This window comes from Colossoma macropomum, unplaced genomic scaffold (genome assembly GCF_904425465.1).
Source record: "Colossoma macropomum unplaced genomic scaffold, Colossoma_macropomum, whole genome shotgun sequence".
Taxonomy (NCBI): domain Eukaryota; kingdom Metazoa; phylum Chordata; class Actinopteri; order Characiformes; family Serrasalmidae; genus Colossoma; species Colossoma macropomum.
In genome coordinates, this window is record NW_023494792.1 from 49,323,957 (window position 1) to 49,344,525 (window position 20,569).

Here is a 20,569-nt window from a genome sequence, read left to right on the forward strand (position 1 = left end):
AGTACACCACATTTCAGATGGAATTGTGGGAGGTGTGGTTTTGCAGTTAGTCTCCAAAACAGGTGTGATCCTTACACATGTGGCTCATAATATCTAGATTTGTGTGCTTTCTTCAAGAACTTTCAATGGATCCTCACAACTATGGGAAAAGTGTGAAAAGCAGAAGAAAGACAAAAGAATGAGAGAAGAGAAAGAGGTGTATATGTGGAGGGGCTCTAGCATTTCCAGCAGTGCAGGTCTAGTATTAAATAAAGGAGAATCTGGGGAGTCATGTTGCAGCGCGTCTGGACCCTGAGGGCAGGAAAATGCCAGGCTCTAGTGTTTCTCTCTCTCTCTCTCCTCTCTCTCTCTCTCTCTCTCTCTCTCCTCGATACATAAATACAGACATCACAAAACACCTCGATCTGCCTCAGCCATGGCTGCTCTACACTAAAATACTCTAGTCTGTTACTATTTTAATTCATCTTGTGTCAAGCTGTGCAGCATAATCTGATACAGACTGTGCAAATAAAATAAAATTGAAAACATCCTGCATCAAATAAAGTGGTTATTTCAATTATCACTGCATATCTGTTTTGAGACTGTAAATGATACACATAGTGTATCAAATAATCAAAACCATGAACAATATAACCTATAACATACTACATAAGTGCATGGAATGCTTTTCTGCCACTTGTAAAAACCTGCTGAACTCTAGCCCAATTCTTGCCAAATTCCGTTTGAAATGAAACGCTTAACTGAGCGTAATTTCAGGATATTTTGTTCTGTCCTCTAGCTGCACTATCACGCAAATGGCTTTGTACGATCAACCCCACTCTTTATTTCTTAATATTAAACTCATCTTGCCTTTTAAGGCTCTTTCAGCTCATTTCATTGTGCCCTAATTCTTTGCAGCACAACAAACAACGAGCTTTTCTAGGCAGTACTTCTGTATGAAAAAGGCTCCTCCGCAGCTGCACTAAGAGTCAGAAATATAGTCGAGGGAAATGAGAGAGGAGGTCAAAAGAGATCACTTGAGACAAATCAGGTCAGCTCGAGGTTTCGTCAACTTGACAAAAGAATTGCTACAGGCAGGGCTTACGTGGTGCACATGTGTACCTACACATTCAAAATGGAGTAATCTGGAGATACTTGTACACACACACACACACACACACACACATATGCAGACTTGTTTTTATGCCTTGTCATGATGTGGAGTCATACATGTGTATTATATGTAGGTACTTACATGTATTAATATATCCTATTTGTTTTATATGTATGTCAGTACCTATACGTAATCTAATAATAATTAAATATGCCGTATGTATTATATATACAGTCGCAGACTAAAAATTGAACATCCCTGGTCAAATTACATTTTCTTAATTTTCAAAACACATCTTCCACAGGGAAGTGACTCAAATATATAGTTTTCTGCAAAAATGTGCCGTAACTTTTGCACTGGCCACATTTTATGTTTAATATTGTGCATTTAAATGTGTTCACTACTGAGGATGTGTTAACATATTTTCACTTCATCAAAATGTAATTTACCACTCAAACTTTGGCATATGATGGTATATATAAGTACCTATATGTTATAATTATATGTCCCATATATGTTACATACATATAAGAACCTACATAACCTATATGTGCCCTGTATGTATTATAGGCAATATGTATTGTAATAATATTTAGAATATATAATATACTGTACACAATGTGTGTAAGTACATGTAAATATATGTAAATGCCACTGAAAAATGACAAAAATGGAGATAAAAAGTTTTCTTCCGACAGCAGAGCCATCTATAGTTACTTTACAAGATCAGTGCCATGTCTTTGGTTATGAAGATGAGTCTTGGTTTTTTTTCTGGTTTTGCTACGAAGTCAGGACATTTTTCCTGAAAACGTACAAGAACAAACTCACACACCTACACAAAATGGAAGAATTCTAAGGTGAAGCCAACACTTGAAACCATGTGAAACACAAGTATGTAACATCTCCAGAGAAAGAGTAGATGCCCCGGAGGGAATTCTGGGAGGAAGATCTGAGTGCTGCCCCTCTGTGCCTCAGCTTTGAAACTCAGCATGCAGGCCTCATTCTCCAGCTTTTGGAAATACGTCCAGCTCCAAGGAACACATGACCATACATATTCACATGCAGTGGGGAAATGGGATAAAACATAATGAGCATCATAAATAACTAAACCACATAATGGGCCTTTCATTTCTGTAAAACAACACGTTCAGAGACAGACACAACACAACTCAGGGAGACTGTTTTCAGGGACGGTTTAGTGTCTCTCTACTTTGATCCCCCTGAAAAGTCCTTTGAGCTTTTTGCATTCACTTCAGTATTTTCATGGTGAGCCCTGCACCCTGCCTAACCCTGCGAAAAAATGCCTAAAGGGAGAAAAGCAGGCAGGTTCCCGGCACTGATCTCCACCTACTGCTCCTACTGCTCTTCAGCACTTTGCCAGTGAATGATTCTATTACAAAAACGCCTGACGTCACACTTACTGCACCAGAATCTTTGATGGTAGTAAATGATACCTTAGACTCGACACAATGTCTCAGTTTATGGCCTGCATCATTAATAAAACTACCACTACAGGAGTTTCTGCACAGGAGCACAGTACAAGGAGTACACCCAGACACAGCTCAGCATGCCAACCAAGTCATTTGCCAACCAAATCACATGCTGACTGGAGCTTTGTAAGGTTATTCAGTCATCAGCCACTTCTGTCAGAAAGAAAAGAGAACAGATTATAATTACAAGGTGAAGCTGGCCTCTTGCTTGTATCCCAGTTTCACATGATGACAAGAGGCTTTGGAGAAGATTACATGTCATCAACAAGACACATCTGAATGGAGTCAGGGGCTTGCAGCAGGTGGGTAAAGGCAGATTAACAATGTGCAATAGGGGTGCTGCTCTGTGCTTCTTGAGGACATGAAACAAGTTCCAGAAAAACTTTGTTAGATGAAAGATCTGAGGACTAACACACCACCATCTTTTCTGGACATCACGGCTGTCCTAACACAACCGTGTATCTTTGAGAATGCTAACTTTGTAAGAGCAAAAAAGCTTTTTTTGAACTGTAATGTACATTAATAGAACCAGATTTAGTCCCAAGCAATCACAGACCATTTTTGGGCAGCCAGTGTTTTCATATGGTGTAAATAACAAAAAAAATATTTTGATATGACTGGAGTAGTGGCTACATTCACAGCACACATTTAAAGAGGCACAAATCTGTTTTTTTGTCTTAAGGCACTTTCACCTACCTTGTTTGGTATGGAGAACAAACATTCTCTTTAGTTTGGTTCATTTTGACAGGTCTGAACACTCAACCCGTCCTCAGGGCAGGCCATCACTCCTGAAGAATTTAATTTTGGTTCACAGCTGGTTTTATGCTTTTCAGGCAATTTCAAATGCAGTTATGGAACCTTTTTCCAGCACCCAGCTTGGTTGGTGTACTGAAACTATGTAGACCACAGAATGCAGAATATCTGCTGCTGAATAAAAAAGCCATACTGCTCTTTGAGGTGACTTCAAAGTGAAACGTTTGAACTGACAGATCCAAACAAGGATCATCATCTATAGGTCTGTCGCTTTCACAACCACAGTGTGTGTCATCCTGATGTGAAAATTCTACATTCAGAAATTTCATATGCCCCGAACAGATACAGTGCCGATGCCACTAAAGAATGCAAACACACTGGCCTGGCAGCATGGAAGGAAATCTGCTTGCACGTAATTGGGATTAAATGTGTTTATTCTTCTTGCATGAGTATTAAGTCCTGTCGGTCCTTTGAGAAATAGAGAGAGTGATGGCCAGATGTTGGTCTTCCTTATCCAGCCTTCCGCTATATACCAATCCTTCCCTGACTGATGATGGCCAAGCCAAGGGGAAGTTTATGGGTACAGCCCAAAACTGCCCTAGAGTCATAAACATGGCCAGCGGTCTGCCAACTGCTAAGCTGTAAAATCATCAGGAAAAGATGCCATGGTATATTTAAGAACTCAGAAGAGGTTAAGTAAATGTTCCCTTAACTTGCCACCTATAAAGTTATAAGCTCTATATATGGTTGACAGTACTTGTGCCCATGTCTTAGCAGATAATGACTATTGACTGGTCTTTTTAAGGTGAGATGTGATGAACTGTATCTAGCCCATACCACTGAGGTACATTAAAGAATGCAACAGTCAGTTACAATGAGTTGCAAGAGTCAAGGTATGTTTGTTTACCTATGATCCATCACCCAAAAGACTCATAGGTTTACCTATAAGCAAACTCAGCAAGTTCTTCTTGTTTTAGGATTTGCGTCTTTAAGGAGAAAAATCTGTAGCAAGATTTGACACTCATTTAGTTTGTAATTCTAATATAGCAATCTAAGGCAATATGTGCTGAAATTTGTGGTCACGTATAATAGGAAGTACATTTACTTGCTCACAGTTGCATGGCTATCTAAACCTAACTGGCATAGACGCCAAAAAATAGAGGCCAAACCCTCAAAGTGATTATCATGCTCATTTCTGATGTCCCAAAGTCTCGGCAAAATTACACAGCACAGTTTTAAAAGGCTGAGCTTGGTAGACCAGGCATGCCATCACTCTTCTGTTTTTCGAAATCTATTTTGTTTTACATCTTATGATTCTCAGATCAACCTATGATTTCTCAATGGATGAGGTGCATTGCAACTATCAGTATGTTGAAGTCCATTAAAAAAACAATCATAAATTACAATAAGCTGCAAAAGTCCAGGACTTACCACAAGGCCCTAACACATACATGGATCTTATCAACAGACCTTAAAAGACACCCTGAGACACACCCCAGCGGCGTGCCTCATGGCCTTATTTACCTATCAGCAAACTGAACAAGTCATTGTGTGCTGTCTATGAGGATTTGCATCTTTAAAGAGAGAGATCTGTAACAACATTTGACACATTTGACACTCACTGTATTATGTATTGATTTTTTTGTACAATACAATTTGTGCATTAAAGTACAGTTTTTGTTCCTTATCTCTTATTGACTGATGAGTTTCATAATCTCTATTAAACCAAGAGATGTCACATTATTCAGATAAAACAAATAAAACCTACAGTGATGTCATTACCTGAGAAAATGAAAAGTTATAATTATTTGCTGTGATACGCTACATCTCATAAAATTTGCAAAGCAGTTTGTGTTTGTGCAGTTCCACAAATTGTGCAATGACCGCCATGAGTATGGACCAGATGTGCACTTTAGTTTTCGAGTTGAGCCAAAAAAAAAAACTCTTCCTCTTAGTCTTAAAACAGATGGGGAGAAAAATAAACATTCCAAAATGTGCAAGAGGCCCCTAGGATAAGAGACTGTCAGAATCCCACTCCTACTCCAGTGTCTGCTTCAACTGTGCATGGAATGACCGCAGGCCTTTCTACTAAGCCTCGGCCCCTCGGCCGGGATGATTTTGACTCCTCTGCAAATTGCGTGGACACATCACGGCTTTAAAAAGAAATAAAATAAAACATGCCGCCTGTGGACATATGCTTCAGACATTACAGTACAGGGATTACATAAATAATGACCTCTCTTACTTTTGCTCCAGTGAGAAAACACTGCATAGAGGGTGCCATGTCCCCCCCTTAACAAACTCAATGGAGAGCTCAGCCATGCCCTCCTCCTTTCTTCTCCTCTCCTAAGTCCTCCACTCCCAGCACTCTGGGCACTCTGAAGATTGATTGGCCAGGTGACCGCCCCCCCTCCCTACGCTCACACGGCCGTGTGCCTGCCTGCCTCACTGTGGGGCGATGTGGAACCCTGGCGGGTGAACTGGCTGAAGCTGGCGGCTCGGGGGCGGGTGCGGGACCGTGCGGTCAATGGGATGGTGGCTCCTGCAGCGACTGGGTCGTCAGTCTGGGCAAGGTGGGGCAGGGGAAGCTGCGGTTCCGAGGTGTCCTGTGCCAGCTGGGACAGCGGGGATTGCTGCTGCCGGGTATGCGTGGCCTCTTTGGAGAAGAGGCTTTGGATGAGCTGGAGTTTCTCCTTCTCCTCGTTCATGAAGACGTCCACCAGCAGTGTCTTCTCCCGCTTCAGCTGCTCACTGACGTTCTTCGGCACATCGGGGATCACCCATGCTACCAGCAGGCCCATGAACATCACCAGGTTCTGGTATGCAGACACACAAGTAAACATTACAGCTACAACAATGCAGGAGCTCAATAGGTCAGTACAGAAAGTCACACTCAAGACTCCTTCAAATAAACAGCCAAAATCCATCTCCTGTCACTAAAGCCAACTTAACACTTACTGTTTTCATTTTTCTCACAAGTTCACTGATGGAAAGCACTATAGAAAAATAAGCAATACAGGAAGTGTTGGCTTTAGGAGAGGAACTAAAGAAGGTATAATATGTTAATTAATTTAATTTATTAAGACAATAGTTGACGGGTGAATTAATTCTAAAAAATATTATAAAAAGAATCATTAATCAACAGATGTTGATAAAAGGTAGTGGGAGGAGGGAGAGAATGAGAAGCTGACCATAAGAGGGTGGAGCAGGAAGAAAACAATAGACCGCTTTAGAATGCAGACAGAATATCTCTTAATGTGTGTGTTTCTTTAAGCCGACAGGACGTCATGGTGTTACATTTCACTCACTTCTCTTGTGCCAATGTTATCTGTTACGAGCAATGATTACTAACACACAGCGGCTGGGAAGGTTACTTTCAAAATGTATTCTGTTACAGATTACTGATCACCTAATTAAAAATGCAATTAGTAACATAACCTAAAGGATTATGCAATACCAGCCACATTTACCAATTACATTCCATTAATTTTGAATTATTTTCCATTTAAAACTACATTTAAAAAAGGTAAATTAAGCTTTTTCAAAAAGGAATTAGTAATATACCCTTTTTCGCAGTACACAGTAAGGAATTGTGGTACTATTTTGCATTTTAAACACAGAATCTTGTTTAATCCATTTAAATAATGTGTTTTGTTGCTGCTCATGCATCCTAACAAGGAATGTAGGGAGTGTAGATAACAAATAACAAAGAGCCCAAGAATTGACTTACTGTGCTGATCCATAAAAGCAAAGTGTTTTTGCTGACTTTCCCCACATTCTCCACACCTCTAAATTGGAGGTGCTACTATAACACCTGGCCAAAATTCCTTTTTCCCCACTAAAAGTACTAAAGCACATACAGTATGTTCTATTGTCAGCATCAACCTTTGAAAACTACATTACATCATTAGCAGCATTTTTATAGAGGAAAACCTGCCTCATGAACAGGAGTCATAAATACACGGCAGTGCATTTTTATGTGTTTGGAAGCTTGACCTCACTCTGCTGCAATCAGCAACTCTCTGGGATTTGGGTTAAAGTAAATCACATAGGCCAAAAAGCACAGTTGTAAAGTAATGCCTGGACAAAATCTGATGAGGTCAAAAATGATTTCTCTCCATGACAAAAAGAGAAGGCCTCCATTCTATGTGAGTTGCAGTGAAAGAGGATTTTCTAGGGTGAATGGTGGCGGCTGAACAGTGTACAAATGCATCAATGCATTGTGATGCATTAATCTGAAGTTGGTAGAACTTTAATGATTATAAAATGTTGGAGTGGAATCAACTACATTTGACTATAGGGACGGTAAAGTTCACTCCGGCACTAAAAAATGGGCCAAGCCAAAAAATGACAAAACATTAAGTTTTAATGGTCTTAGCGGCAAATCATTAGTGAGTAAATTAGCAATAATTAAACAAATAGACCAAGTAACTTAGTATGGGAGAGCTTTTCCCTTTGATTTCTTTGGATGTTGAAGTCTTATGGCTAAACTTATAGCCTTTTATAGAAAGAAGAGTCAATATTGTAGTTTGTTTAATGTGAGACCAAATCTTTTCTATAGGGCTTAAATCTGGACTGTGACCAAAACCATTAGTAAAAAACATTTGTATTTTGGGCTTGGCCCATTTTCCTGTACAGGAGTGTACTTGCCCATTTTTTACCTTCTCTGGCTATTTTTAGACTTAGTGTATATTTTGAAATTCTATATTCCACTACTGGGGGTGGCACGGCAAGACTGGCCTGGGTTCGATTCCCGGCAGGGTGACTAGGGTCATTTCTGGGTAGAGTTTGCATGTTCTCCCCGTGTCTGCGTGGGTTTCCTCCGGGTACTCCGGTTTCCTCCCACAGTCCAAAAACATGCTGTCAGGCCGATTGGACTTGCTAAATTGCCCCTAGGTGTGAGTGACTGTGTATGTCTGTCTGTCTGCCCTGCGATGGACTGGTGACCTGTCCAGGGTGTATCCTGCCTTCCGCCCAATGACAGCTGGGATAGGCTCCAGCACTCTACCGTGACCCAGAAGGATAAGTGGTTTAGATGATGCATGTATGTATGTATGTATGTATATTCCACTACTGCGTAAACGTACGCTAATTTTCCAGTTTATTTTTAAAAATCATACCAGCATTATCAAATCAAATTGTGGTGAAATTTGAAGTCTGAACCACTGAATAATTTCTGAAGGATTAATGACATTGAAAACACTGTAACATCAAAGATTTATACCCCTATAGTAGCCAACTCGAAATCCATACCTGAAAGAGTATGACAAAGGCCAGTCGAGCTGCTAGGACTGACCAGTACTGTCTTGAGAACTGGTACGGCTCTGACGACCAGGGTGGCTCTCTGTAGTCCTTGTACCTGCAGACCGAAGAGCAGTTAAACATTTGTGTTCAGAGGGGGATATTTAAGGCAGCAGTCTTCAACAGTGAGCTGTTTTGCTGTCCGGCAATAAAAACAGAGGGCAAATCAGTAGCACATGCTTCACACATTCTTTCAGAGTGCTACATGGTGAAAGACAATAAGACGTCCTTATTAATCATTCCAGGAGATTTAGAGTACACTTTTTAAAGGCCTAGGAAGGCATGAAAACTGTGGCTTTTCTCTCAACACCTACTTGTGTCTGTGATCTTGCTCCACAGCATGTTCTTTGTGTGTCAGATTCTAAGATCAACTCAAGCGAAGAGTGGAGAAAAACTTCACAAGAGCTTTCAGGTTATCACAAGCCATCACAAAATAGTTACAGAATAAAATGTTGATGTTCCAGTGTCGAAAGTCATCAGATACCGCTGCGGTAAGAACGTGATTATAAGACCCTGTGGGACAGATACGGTCAGCAAAGTCAATGAAAACCTTACAGAATATGGCTGAACCTTCAGTTTTCATAGCATTAGATTAAATTGGCTGTAACCTAGCAAGTTCCCCAGAGTTTTGATTTCCTGTACTGAATTATCAAAACAGCGAGGCTTCAGGAGCTACACTGCTACTATTTGACTTCATTGCCATATACAGTAATATTCTTGGAACGTGTAAGACTGGTTTATATTGCCTAAGACAAGCAGCAGTCTTCGTCTGGAGAAATAATTTCTCAAGCTGAAACTCCTCATTTATGTAGAGCTATTTTAGCAAAAACTGCATATATGGTAGAGATCAAGATTTACTTGATTTAGTCATCCATAACCACTGTATATTTCACGGTATTTAGAAAGAATATTTATAGCATGTAGACAGCAATACCACCACTACCCCTCCTCAGTACTTCCCTCATTCTTTCCCTCACATACACACACATAGACACCAAACACACAGGGGTGGTAAAATCCTGACATCATGGTGCCACTAAAGTCTCTGGGGAGAGTGGCTAAAATGTGCCAGCAGAGGGGTCATCCTGTTCCCAACTGTCTGCACCAGCAGAGTCCATCTGTCTCTGATAACAGCATTCTTCACCACTGCCCTCCAGCTTGTGTCATCAAAGCCACCAAACACATTAAAGCAGCCTTCTAGATCTTACACTTCATGTGTATGATGGAGGGCTGGTGTGGAATCTATATGCTTTTCTTGCTCTGTTACTCTCTTTCAATTCTAAGATACCACTTCTACCCACCCTACACCCTATCCTGAGGATATTTCCCTGCCAATTATAGCTGCATTATCTGAGGCTTATCTCTGCTGCTACCTTTCATCAGCTTATCACAAGAAAACAGGAAAAGACACAAAAGACTGAAGATAGATGGGTATAATTGTCGTTTATCACTGCAGAAATTGTTGTCTCACACAAACTGACCATGTATGTGATGGAAAATAAAAATGTCCATTCCAGTTCAGTAGCGGAAACATATCATTTGTCTGATTTCTCTTCTTCTGAAGCGTCAAATGGTCGGATTAGCTGTAAACCTAAATGTAGTTACGAACATGACTCAAAAATTCAGGAGAATCGGTCAGTCTTATTTTCCTAAAATTGTTTTGCAGGAATTATCGAGGAAAAGAGCAAACAATGCCTTGCAGTCTCCAAGTAATTTTAGCCAGGGTTCAAAGTAATCCTTACCTGTCAGACCAGTTACAGAGAAACAGCGAGTGTAACAATGTGACGAAATGTACAATTATGTCATTCAAATCACTTCTGGAAAACGAGTTCAACACTGCAACACGATGCAAACAGATATCAAACAGGGATGTGCACAGGAACTCAAGTACTCGGTTAACCAATCAAGGTGTGAAAATTTGTTAAATCACTATTTGGCTTGGTTACATTCCGTCATAGGTAGACAAAGAAAACAAACAGACTAACAATTCAGCTTTAACAGTATAGTAAAATGAGCAGAGTTTGCTTGTTGTTTGTGAGTAAGTAAATGTATTATACTGTGCTACTATGAAACACGTCATACCGTGAGCATATTGCCAAGGACGTGCATCATTAAGGATGTAACAGAGACAACCAGCCTGGTGTGGCTGTATCATTAACTAGGCTGACTACTCTGACTGATGTTAGCTAGGTGCAGAAAAAGTGAAAAAACTTTCTCTGACAAACTAACAAATAGGCACATTGTGTACTTGTGTGAAGACAATGAGCACTCTTCAGCATCCAGTGTACAGGTTAGCCGTAGGTTTATCTCATTAGTTCCCAGAAAGAAAAACCCTTTGTTACACATCCAATATTGCAAACTACTGACAATTCCCTGGCTATTCTGTGCAATACTAATGCTCTCATTCATTTCAGCTATAGTTTATTCTTCTTCCACATGGTTAAACTGATTATCCTTTCAACACTTACAGGGCCCGCACTGGCCTCCACTGGACTCTACTGGACCATTATGGGGGAGCAATTGCTTCAAATGCATGATGTCAGTGTTTTGATATAAGATTAAAGATTTAAAGCCCTCGAGGAAGGCCAGTACAGCATCCAGCCCATTAAGATCTGAGCTGCCCCATGCTAAAAGAAGGGTGTGAAGTCATCTTTTCCCATCTTCATTGTACCTCGTCCACTCAAACAAAGCACAGAGCTGGAACTGCAAGACAATTTTGCTGAGCTCATTGTTGGGTGTCGTAGAGGTGAACTGTAAAGCTAAGAAAGGCATAGCGTGAGCTGTTCTAGTGACGTGGCAGTACGGCCATGCAGGGAAACTGATGCAAAATAGATGCGATCTCCCATGGTGTGGTCCTGCACTGTTAAGTGTACGCAAGACGTGCAAGACATGTTTATTTTAGACCCATGTGAAATGGGAAGAAACCATGAAATCACATGGCTGCTGACCACTCATTTACTCTGTGACTTTTGAAACAAACACCCTTTGAAATTGAATTGGTTCAGCTAAATTTGGTTAAACTGCCTAGGCTAAATTAAGCAACCTGCTTAGATCCAGTGTCAGTTTCTCATACAATTTCCTTATAAAGCATATTGCTTGTGTGAGCGTTGCTTTCTTTGCATTCTCTGCTCCATGTACCCAATGTAAACATACAGATTAAGAACCCATAATGATTCTTTGAAAGTATTAAACTACTGCTGAGGGCCTCACCTGCACACCGTGACAGCTGACGAAGCAGGCGCTGTGCCTGCTTTGAAATGGCTCACATTGAAGTAGGACAGGGTGTGGTCGATGAAGCCATGCATAGTGCCAGTCTCACTGTACATGTACTGATAAACCAGCCGTGGGATGAAGTCTGATGTGAAGGAGATGACAAAAGCCTGAAAAAAATAACAAGACAAGATAAATAAACTTTTAAATTACTACATCTATTGCCGTTATTCTATTATGTTACATAATTATTTAAATGTAAATACACAAGTAAATAGTTAATCACATTAAGAATTACAAGTAGATTAAATTTACATTCTGTATTGGCAGGTCTGAATCTTGTTTGAGTTCTGTTTATTTCAAAGCCAAACAATGACAAATATTTCATAGAAATTAAATTTGCTTTCTGCAGTTCAAGACTGCATGCACACCAATAACAGATCAATCAAATATCATAAAATCATATAAAATATCTGCTTCTACGAACAAAAACAAACAAATTTAGAATGCCTCCACTTCTTTCAATGAGCTACAAGCAAAACAATAACTATCAAAAGGGATAGGGAAAGCAAGCAGACGCCTTGCTTTGAGTTTGCATCTATGCTAATCAGCAAGTTCCAACCACAGCTGGACCCAATGAAAGGATTCATTGCTTATCTTCCCACAAGCAGGCCAGCTACACTGTTCACTCTGGCCTGAGGTCCAGCCTGCTTATTTTTCTCATACTTCACAAATCACATTTCTATTAAATTATATTAAAGTAACCTTGCCAGGCATTTGCGAATGAACTTGGGGCATGAAAATGAGGCACAAAGGCTGTCCTTTCTTAAAATCCTCAAAACAAATGTACCTATTATTGGACGTTATTAGCGATCATATCAAATGATCTCATGAGACATGCGTGAAAGTTAAGTATAACAGTTAAACACAGTGGAAAAATAAAGTCAGTACTTTGAAATCATATTCTTTCCCACTTTGGGCAACCTGCTTTAGAGAGCACACTTCAAAGCATTCCATCATATGTTTGCCTTTGAGATCTCTGGCCCATATTAAGTAGAGTGGCTGTAATCCAGGGCTTATCTGACATTTGATGCAAAATAATCCTCACTACAGGCCCACAGCCTATCATGGGGAGGCACAATACTCTTCCCCAGAATGGAATGACAGAAGGGGAAACTCTTCTACCTTTCAATTCATCGCTTCAATTCAAAGGGTTGTGACAAACAATAGAACACGAGAGTGAGTGTATTATTGATAACTGTGATTCGGTCATAGGCTTGAGCTGAAGGTGAGTAGATAATCATTTGCAGTGTTACTTGCAATAACACACAACCTCGAGTGTTCTATTGTTTTTATACAACAGTCCTGCAAAACACAGAAAAAAGTGAAATAAAAAAGCCTCAAACGTATAAAATGTGCTTTAATATTGGCACATTCACCAATTCACCTTTTGCGCAATATGAGGTTCAGCTCAGCTTTTTCAAATTAATGTCATTTTGTTTCATTTCACAGCCTATTTTTTGCTAAACTGTATTCTGTTAGTTTCTGTTTAATTCTAGTCTGTTTAGTTGCTCCGCCGTCACAGCTTGTTTGGATTTTAAAATGTAGTTGTGTTGTACTCTCTTTCTGTTTTTGCATATGCTAAAGTAATGAGAGTTCTTGCTTAGCAACTGGTGCTCAGTGGAATAATACAGTTAAAGTGGAAAAATAACAGAACATTATAAAGGTTTCTCAACAAATCAGACTGCACTGTCGGAAAAAACTGTTTCGTAATTTGTAGCAATTCTTCCCACAGCTTACGTACTGTTTCATTTAAAGTCATAAAAAGCGCAAAGAACATACAGCCTAAGGTATCGAACTGACACTTACGTTGATGATTACTGAAAACTTGCCCAAGCCGCTAAGGATGTTGTACCAGATTCCTGAAAGAGAAAAATGAACACGGAAGTCAAATTCCAAAAGCAGTTCGTCTTCCACAAAACTGCTTGCATGCTGCTAAATAGACAGGATACATTCACATTACAGTGTTAAGTGGCGCACATTTTTGCCTAAATATAACACAGATCTGAGTTTTTTAGAGCTGAATACATACTTAAAACTTCCATATGTAGTCCTAGATTAGATATTAGATAAGCCTAAATATCTGATACATGGCCATGTGATTACACTATGCTTACAATGTGAACGCAGCCACACTGTCTATCTGTTCTTTAGATCATTTACAGCATGTATAAATGAAACCCAGTACCGATATCTTTCGCTCTCACTGCATCTGGCCGGCGTAGTTCAGTGACAAACTTCTTAGCATCCAGTCGGATCTCGATGACGTTGTTCAAGAGAGCGAAGAGTGGAGCCAGAGGGAAGGAGGCCACGAAAAGGGAGACGAAGCCAAACTGGATGACTGTGGGCGTGGAGAAGAAGAAAGAAACACACAAACAAACAGACGGAAGAGATAAAGGGCCTTGAGCTCACTTTCATCATGCTTGTGTCTGTTCAATCTGCAAACGTTCAGTACCATGCCGAAGAGCAATAAACACGGGCTGCGCTGCAAGCTTTTGCACTGCACTACGGCACAGTGTTTATAAAAACCTGAACTGATTAAAAGAATGAGGGCCTCAGACACCAGACTCATTTTACACTATCATCTGTGTTGTATATTACTGAGGTGCTGATTTTCTTTACATCGGCCTAAGCATTTTCACGTTCTTTGGAGAGTAATTTTAGGTACTCAGTGACGTTACTGGAAAATGCTGGGCACTGGCAGCAATGTCATGATAAAATATATATATCATGATACAAGTGTCACGATATGATGACACAGAACAGCAGGCCTGTAGTTAAATAGGGTCACAATCAGGTGTCTTTGTAATTTGCAAATCTGTGGGATGATGTATGGAAATGCAAATCCTAAAAAAGGGTCCCCAAACATTAGTCTGGATAAGATGCTCTGGCATATAAAGCAGCATTGATTTGCGTATCATCTTGAGTTTCACCACGTATTCATGATTACAGATATGGGATTAAACTGATCTTTTAAAACCTCATCATCAACACTAGCTCATGCTTATAATTTCAACAAATCGTAATATGGCCTGATAAATAGTGATGAACCAAAAGTATCTTGCAGTATTATACACAATTTTACATACTGCCTTCATGGGGCATAGAGCTGTTCTAGCTTTTTAGATATAGCTCATGATCAGACATGTGCTCACGTTAGGTAGTGGTTACAGGCAGTAAAAGTGTAGGGTGTGTTAATAAGTAAAAGTCTGGAAAAAAGGGACAGTCAGGGGTGAGTCAGTCAGCAGACTGCTGACAGAGTAGATCTAGCAGTCACAGATGAGTTGTGCTGTTCTCTACTAACCTTCACACGCATTAAAAATGAAGAGAGGAAATGAAAAAGCTTGAGAAGCAAAAACAAGAGAGAAAAGAATTCTGAAAATTGCATAGACAACTTGTCTTGTTCAAGAAGTTAAACTGAAGCATGAACTGACATTTAAACCCTACACTTAAGATTCAAATGTTCTATATTTGTATACTTAACGTCACAAAATGGTCCTTCTCTAAATCATATTGCAATTTAATGTTACTTTTGACATTTTTGGACTATGTAAGTTTATCCAGATCTTTTTCATTTTGATTTATGTACATTTCAGCAAATAGTGTGAAGCTCAAAGTTCAAATGTAGGAATGGGAATATAAAGCAAATTAGATTTCAACTGTCTAAATGCAGAACTGGATTCCAGAGCTGTAGTCAAGACTGTATTCCTTGAGACAAAGACCTGTACATTTTAGAGCCTGGGACTGAAGCAGAGGATTTTATCACGTCATGGTCTTGAGATTTATGAGTGTGGACAAGACCACAGTCTCAACACTCTTGAGAAAAAGGCAAAGTAATAATTCACCAACACTAAAAGTTATAGATGAGTTGATGCTGAGCATTTCTGAAAGAGTCTTAGGACCCTACTTTCAGTGCAATCGAACAGAATAATGTTATGTGTCTACTTGCACTTTTTCTTGCCATGTCAGATCTCTGCTTGCTGCTGGCGGACGTTTCTAAGTTGTTATGGAAATGAAGGAAGCAAATTGAATATATCTAGATCAGTAAACAATCTGTTACAGAGGCTTATAATGAGACTAAAATATAGACTTCTGTTTTTATAATTTTCAAAATGCACCAGACACCCACACAATTAAGGAAGTCAGCTCGTTCAATCTCACTAACTACCTTAGCAAGCCTTTCCAATCAAACTATATAACTGTTGCGCCACTCCACATGATCTGTTGTGCCACTTCACCAATACATTTATAATACAGAAGTGCTGCATAAGTAAATTAAAATATAACATCATTATTTGTTGTGATTGTTATAAAAGTATGCAATTTTTTGATGATTGGTCATATTTGTGTCATCTGAACTTTTTCCAATTTTTTCTCTAAGAAGGCAGTGCTCTTGTGTCATTAAGAGCACATGTAGCTCTTAAAGGGGATGAGAGGAGTTAATCTTATAGGCTGTCACTGCAACACACCTAAGCATGCCTTTTGATAATGCATTCACTCTCTTAACTCAACTTTGCCCTGTTTACATGTTGCTCTGCGCTTGGTTAGAGCCTGTGCTGCCGGTCACAGAAAAAAGCCCTAAAAATATATCAATACTTTACACCTTATTTTGTGGAAATAGAGAAATAGGCTCCTTGGTCCTGTTTTGACAGCACACAGCTAGTACTGTTCTGAGTCCAGGTCTCGACTACAGCTATGTCAGCAACCTACACTTAAATTTTAGAACACCATTTGTACAACAAATGTCTCTCTTTAAAAGCAACTCAAATCTGTGAGAAACCCTATAGCGCTATGAGCCAATGACTCCAGATTAGAGATTCCAAGTAACCAACGATCCTTTGTGAAAAGAAATTACAATCTACAGTCTCTGGCTGGGGTGACGGAACACAAGACTGCTTCTCCGCCAGTCTGACACAGATGGAACATAACCTTTGTGGGAAATGGCATTTCCAGCTTTGACTTGATTGACATTCGCTATTTTCTCTCTGCAGCAAAACAATGGTTTACGCAGATCAGGCCAGAGGGCATGCTTCAAAAACGCCCAAGACTGACGTGCTATACTCTTACCTGTGAGCTGCCTATCTCCATTGAGGTGTAGTTTGAAGAGCAGTTTCTATTTATTAACATGTTCTATGTCCTCTCTCTTTTTCCCTCAAATATTTCATGCGTATTGTTATAGCAAGTAATTAAGTAATCTTTATTTATATAAGGCACACTAATATTGAACGCAAACAGAACCCAGACAGAAAACAAAAAAAACACTAAAGCACATATTAAACATGCTGCATGTAGTTACAAGCCAAAGAATAAAAATAAGGCTTAAGCCGTCTCCTAAAAGTGGCCATTGAATCAGAGAGTCTAATATCAAAGGGAAGACTGTTCCAAAGCTTAAGGGAACAAGCAGGAAATACATAGTCCTCCCATCATTTCAGCTTCATCCTTAGGACAGCCAAAAGCCATTGATGTGAAGACCTGAATAGGGAGCTAACAATTCACAGATATGACTTTGCCTTTGACTAAGGCAGGTAAACAAATCATTTCAATAGTCTAGGCATGATGACACAAAACCATGAATAATACTCTGTTATGAAATGACAAGGCACGTCTCATTTTAGTAGGAATGGGAACCATGGGAACCAATAGGAATTGTGGGCTGATGCTGAGATTCCATATTTATTTTGTACATATCTGCCAATGCTGATATTGATCATTTATAAAATGTGAAAACTGGAACTACATGCATTAGCATTACAGATGAAGTGCATTACAGATGAACACTTAACCCAGCGTCCCTTAATCATTCTGCTCTTCCAGAGTACAACATGAGTCAGCAAATATTAGGGCAAAACAATATGATAATATTTATGGTTATTGTGATAAATTACATCACAATATGCTTTTGTGAGCATAAAAAATTATGACAGTATTTTTTTAATGTGTTATTGCTTTGTTGGTTTTAACTTATCAGATGTTAAAAATACTGTTAAATTGTGAAAACAATATTTGCAATATTAAACTTTTGCCATATCACCCAACTCTTTCAAATATTGGTTTGAAAAATCTAAACTTCTGTCTGAGCAATATTTTAAGGCAAATATCTGCTGATACCAGCTTGATGCGGTTTAAGAACACATCATGAATCTGACATAGACTTTTTCTTAGGTCCTTTTTCAAGAACACATTTAAGAACACACTTAAAAAGAAATTGGTGAATGAGGCCCATTGGGTTTTACAGATAGACATAGATGAGTATTATGTGCATAAAAATGAAAAGAAATGATACATTTAAATAACACAGTGCCAAGAATGGATCTTTGGGGCACCCTACAGGTAAGATGGTAGTAGAGGATATCTTACTACCAAAAGAGATCAAGTAATAACAGAATAGAAACCTCCTCAGAGCATGCGTCATAATGTCCCTGAAGACTCTCAAAAGAGCAGTCTCAGTGCTAAGATACTTTTCAAAAATGTCCTTTGCCTCTAATGTATGCAAAAGTTGATTTGAGACCACTTTCTCGAAAATCTTTGACATAAACAGCAATACTGAGATCTAAAAGGTTTCTTATGAACAGAATCCTAGTGAAAAAGTCAATATTATAGCACCCCCAAGCTCACAAACGCTGCAGAATCTAAAACTCACCTGCCCCATTTCCTCCATGGACCAATGAGTACCTATCCCAGTAAACTTTTAGACTTCAAACATATATAGATGTATCTATTAGTTTAAACAACCCTGGTCAAATTTCATATTTTGTTTTTCTAACCGTAAATAAGTTAACACATGCTCTACAGAAAACTTAAATATTTTCTGCACATTTTAATGCACAGTTTATATTTATTTGCTTAGTTGAACATACTGGAAAAATACCCATAAAATATAAAATGTGCTGTAACTTTTGCACAGGCCACAGCTTATGTTTTTACGTCTTGAGATGTTTTTAATTGTCTGGGACTTATCTTGGACTGGTTTTAGACTTATCTTGGTAGTATTTGTACTCAGTCTTGTCTTGGTCTTGGCCTCAGCCATTTGTCATCAGCCACAGCCATCAGTCTTGCCAATTTATTTCTGGTTTTGACTGATTCCAGCTACCTTTTAAAAAAGATACTTTCTTTCTTTTTTGCACATAGCAGCTCAGGAGTTAAACTGGACCAATCCTCCTCATATTGTTCCACTGAGTTTCACAAACAAGTAAGTATTGCTTGGTTCATTTCTGCTATTTTGTAACTTAACTTGGTAAACAGACTTGCATAAATTTTGTTATAACTCCACAAATAGCCTTGATTATTTGTTGTTATTTATCCTGTTAAATCTGAAGTCATTTTAAACATTCTGTTGCACTGAACACAATGACTCTACAGACCCAAGGCTCAACTGTAAACTGGCAAGCTTGGAGTCATGAATGTTTTCACCCCAGTTTTGCCCTCATTCAATCTCAAAGTGGACGGTCACTCACTCATCTCCATGTATTCAGGTGTAAGGCCATCAAAGGGCTCTAGGTTGTAATCTAGGTGCCACTGGCGCAGAGCTCGGCCCGTCTGCTCCTCACGCTCCTCTGGGGCCATTTTCTTCTCCTTCAGAGAGCGGAAGAGCTTCTTTAGCTTCCTGAAGGGAGGGCAGGATGGTGGACAGAGAAGACAGGGCACAAGAACAAAAAGTTTCACATCAATCAATAATATATGAAACTGGTATTTCAGCAAATTAAGGACACATTTCACACAGTGATATGCTCTCTAAGTTTATTTAATGCCATTTGTGGCTGGATCATCTGCAGTGTTAGTGCCTTATTAAAATACAATTAAAAATAAAGAGTTAATATAAAATCAATTTTGTAGTAATATAAAATCAATTTTGTAGTAGATACACACAGAAAATTATTTTAATATTATTCTAGCCATCTACAATCTAATAGGTTACAAATAATTTGTAGGAAACCATATACTAGTTTATGTAACCATGCTATGCGGATTTGATTGCATTCAGCCACAAGAGCATTAGTAAGGTTAGGGACTGACGTTGAATGATTAGCTCTGTATCACAAACGCCACTCCAACTCATCATTCGTCAGTGCTCCATTACCCCAGAAAAGGAAACTCCATTACTCCACAGCCCAGCACTGGGCATGGTGAACTAAGGCTCATGTGTGGCCACTCTTACTGGTAATGCTTTTCTAAGGAGTTGTGAGTGCTCAGCTGAATGCTTATGTCAGAGCGAGTGTACATTAAAGTGGCTGAATTCACTTATTAGAGGGAGCATCTGGATACTGGATATAACATATTAGAGTAAACCCACACTACACTAAATACACAGATGTACAGATCACATGCCATCTAAAGAAAAGACTGGAGAGGCCAAACTGCACTCTTTAGAAACCTCACAACTGTACATGTCTAATACTGTTTACATTTAAGTTTTACTAGTTCCTTCCTTTCTTTGCTCAAAAGAGCTGTCAAACACTCAGGCACGCAAGGCATGCATGCTAACTGCAGCCAGGCGTACACTAAAAAGACAGACACAGCATATGAGAACAAATTGACCTTTAATTGCTCTTGCCCCATCTGTGTGCGTCCACTTTATCTATGAGAGACACCAGAAACCCGACAGCGGGTGTCATGTCTGCTCCTCTCCTCAGCCCTATCCATCACTCTGGCCCCTGAAGCTCAG

General features: G+C 39.3%; 1 protein-coding gene across 1 annotated transcript in view; it reads right to left on the reverse strand.

The window, feature by feature from the left end:
• Window positions 1-5,751: 5,751 nt before the first annotated feature.
• Window positions 5,752-20,569, reverse strand: part of ano2b (anoctamin 2b) — a 63,930-nt gene continuing 49,112 nt past the window's right edge. The window contains exons 21-26 of the mRNA XM_036577450.1: window positions 19,362-19,510; window positions 14,096-14,248; window positions 13,717-13,769; window positions 11,848-12,017; window positions 8,590-8,695; window positions 5,752-6,152 (exon numbers count right to left, since the gene is read on the reverse strand). Of these exons, the coding sequence (XP_036433343.1) occupies window positions 5,757-6,152; window positions 8,590-8,695; window positions 11,848-12,017; window positions 13,717-13,769; window positions 14,096-14,248; window positions 19,362-19,510 (1,027 nt within the window). The 3' untranslated portion in view covers window positions 5,752-5,756. The remainder of the gene's footprint in view (window positions 6,153-8,589; window positions 8,696-11,847; window positions 12,018-13,716; window positions 13,770-14,095; window positions 14,249-19,361; window positions 19,511-20,569) is intronic.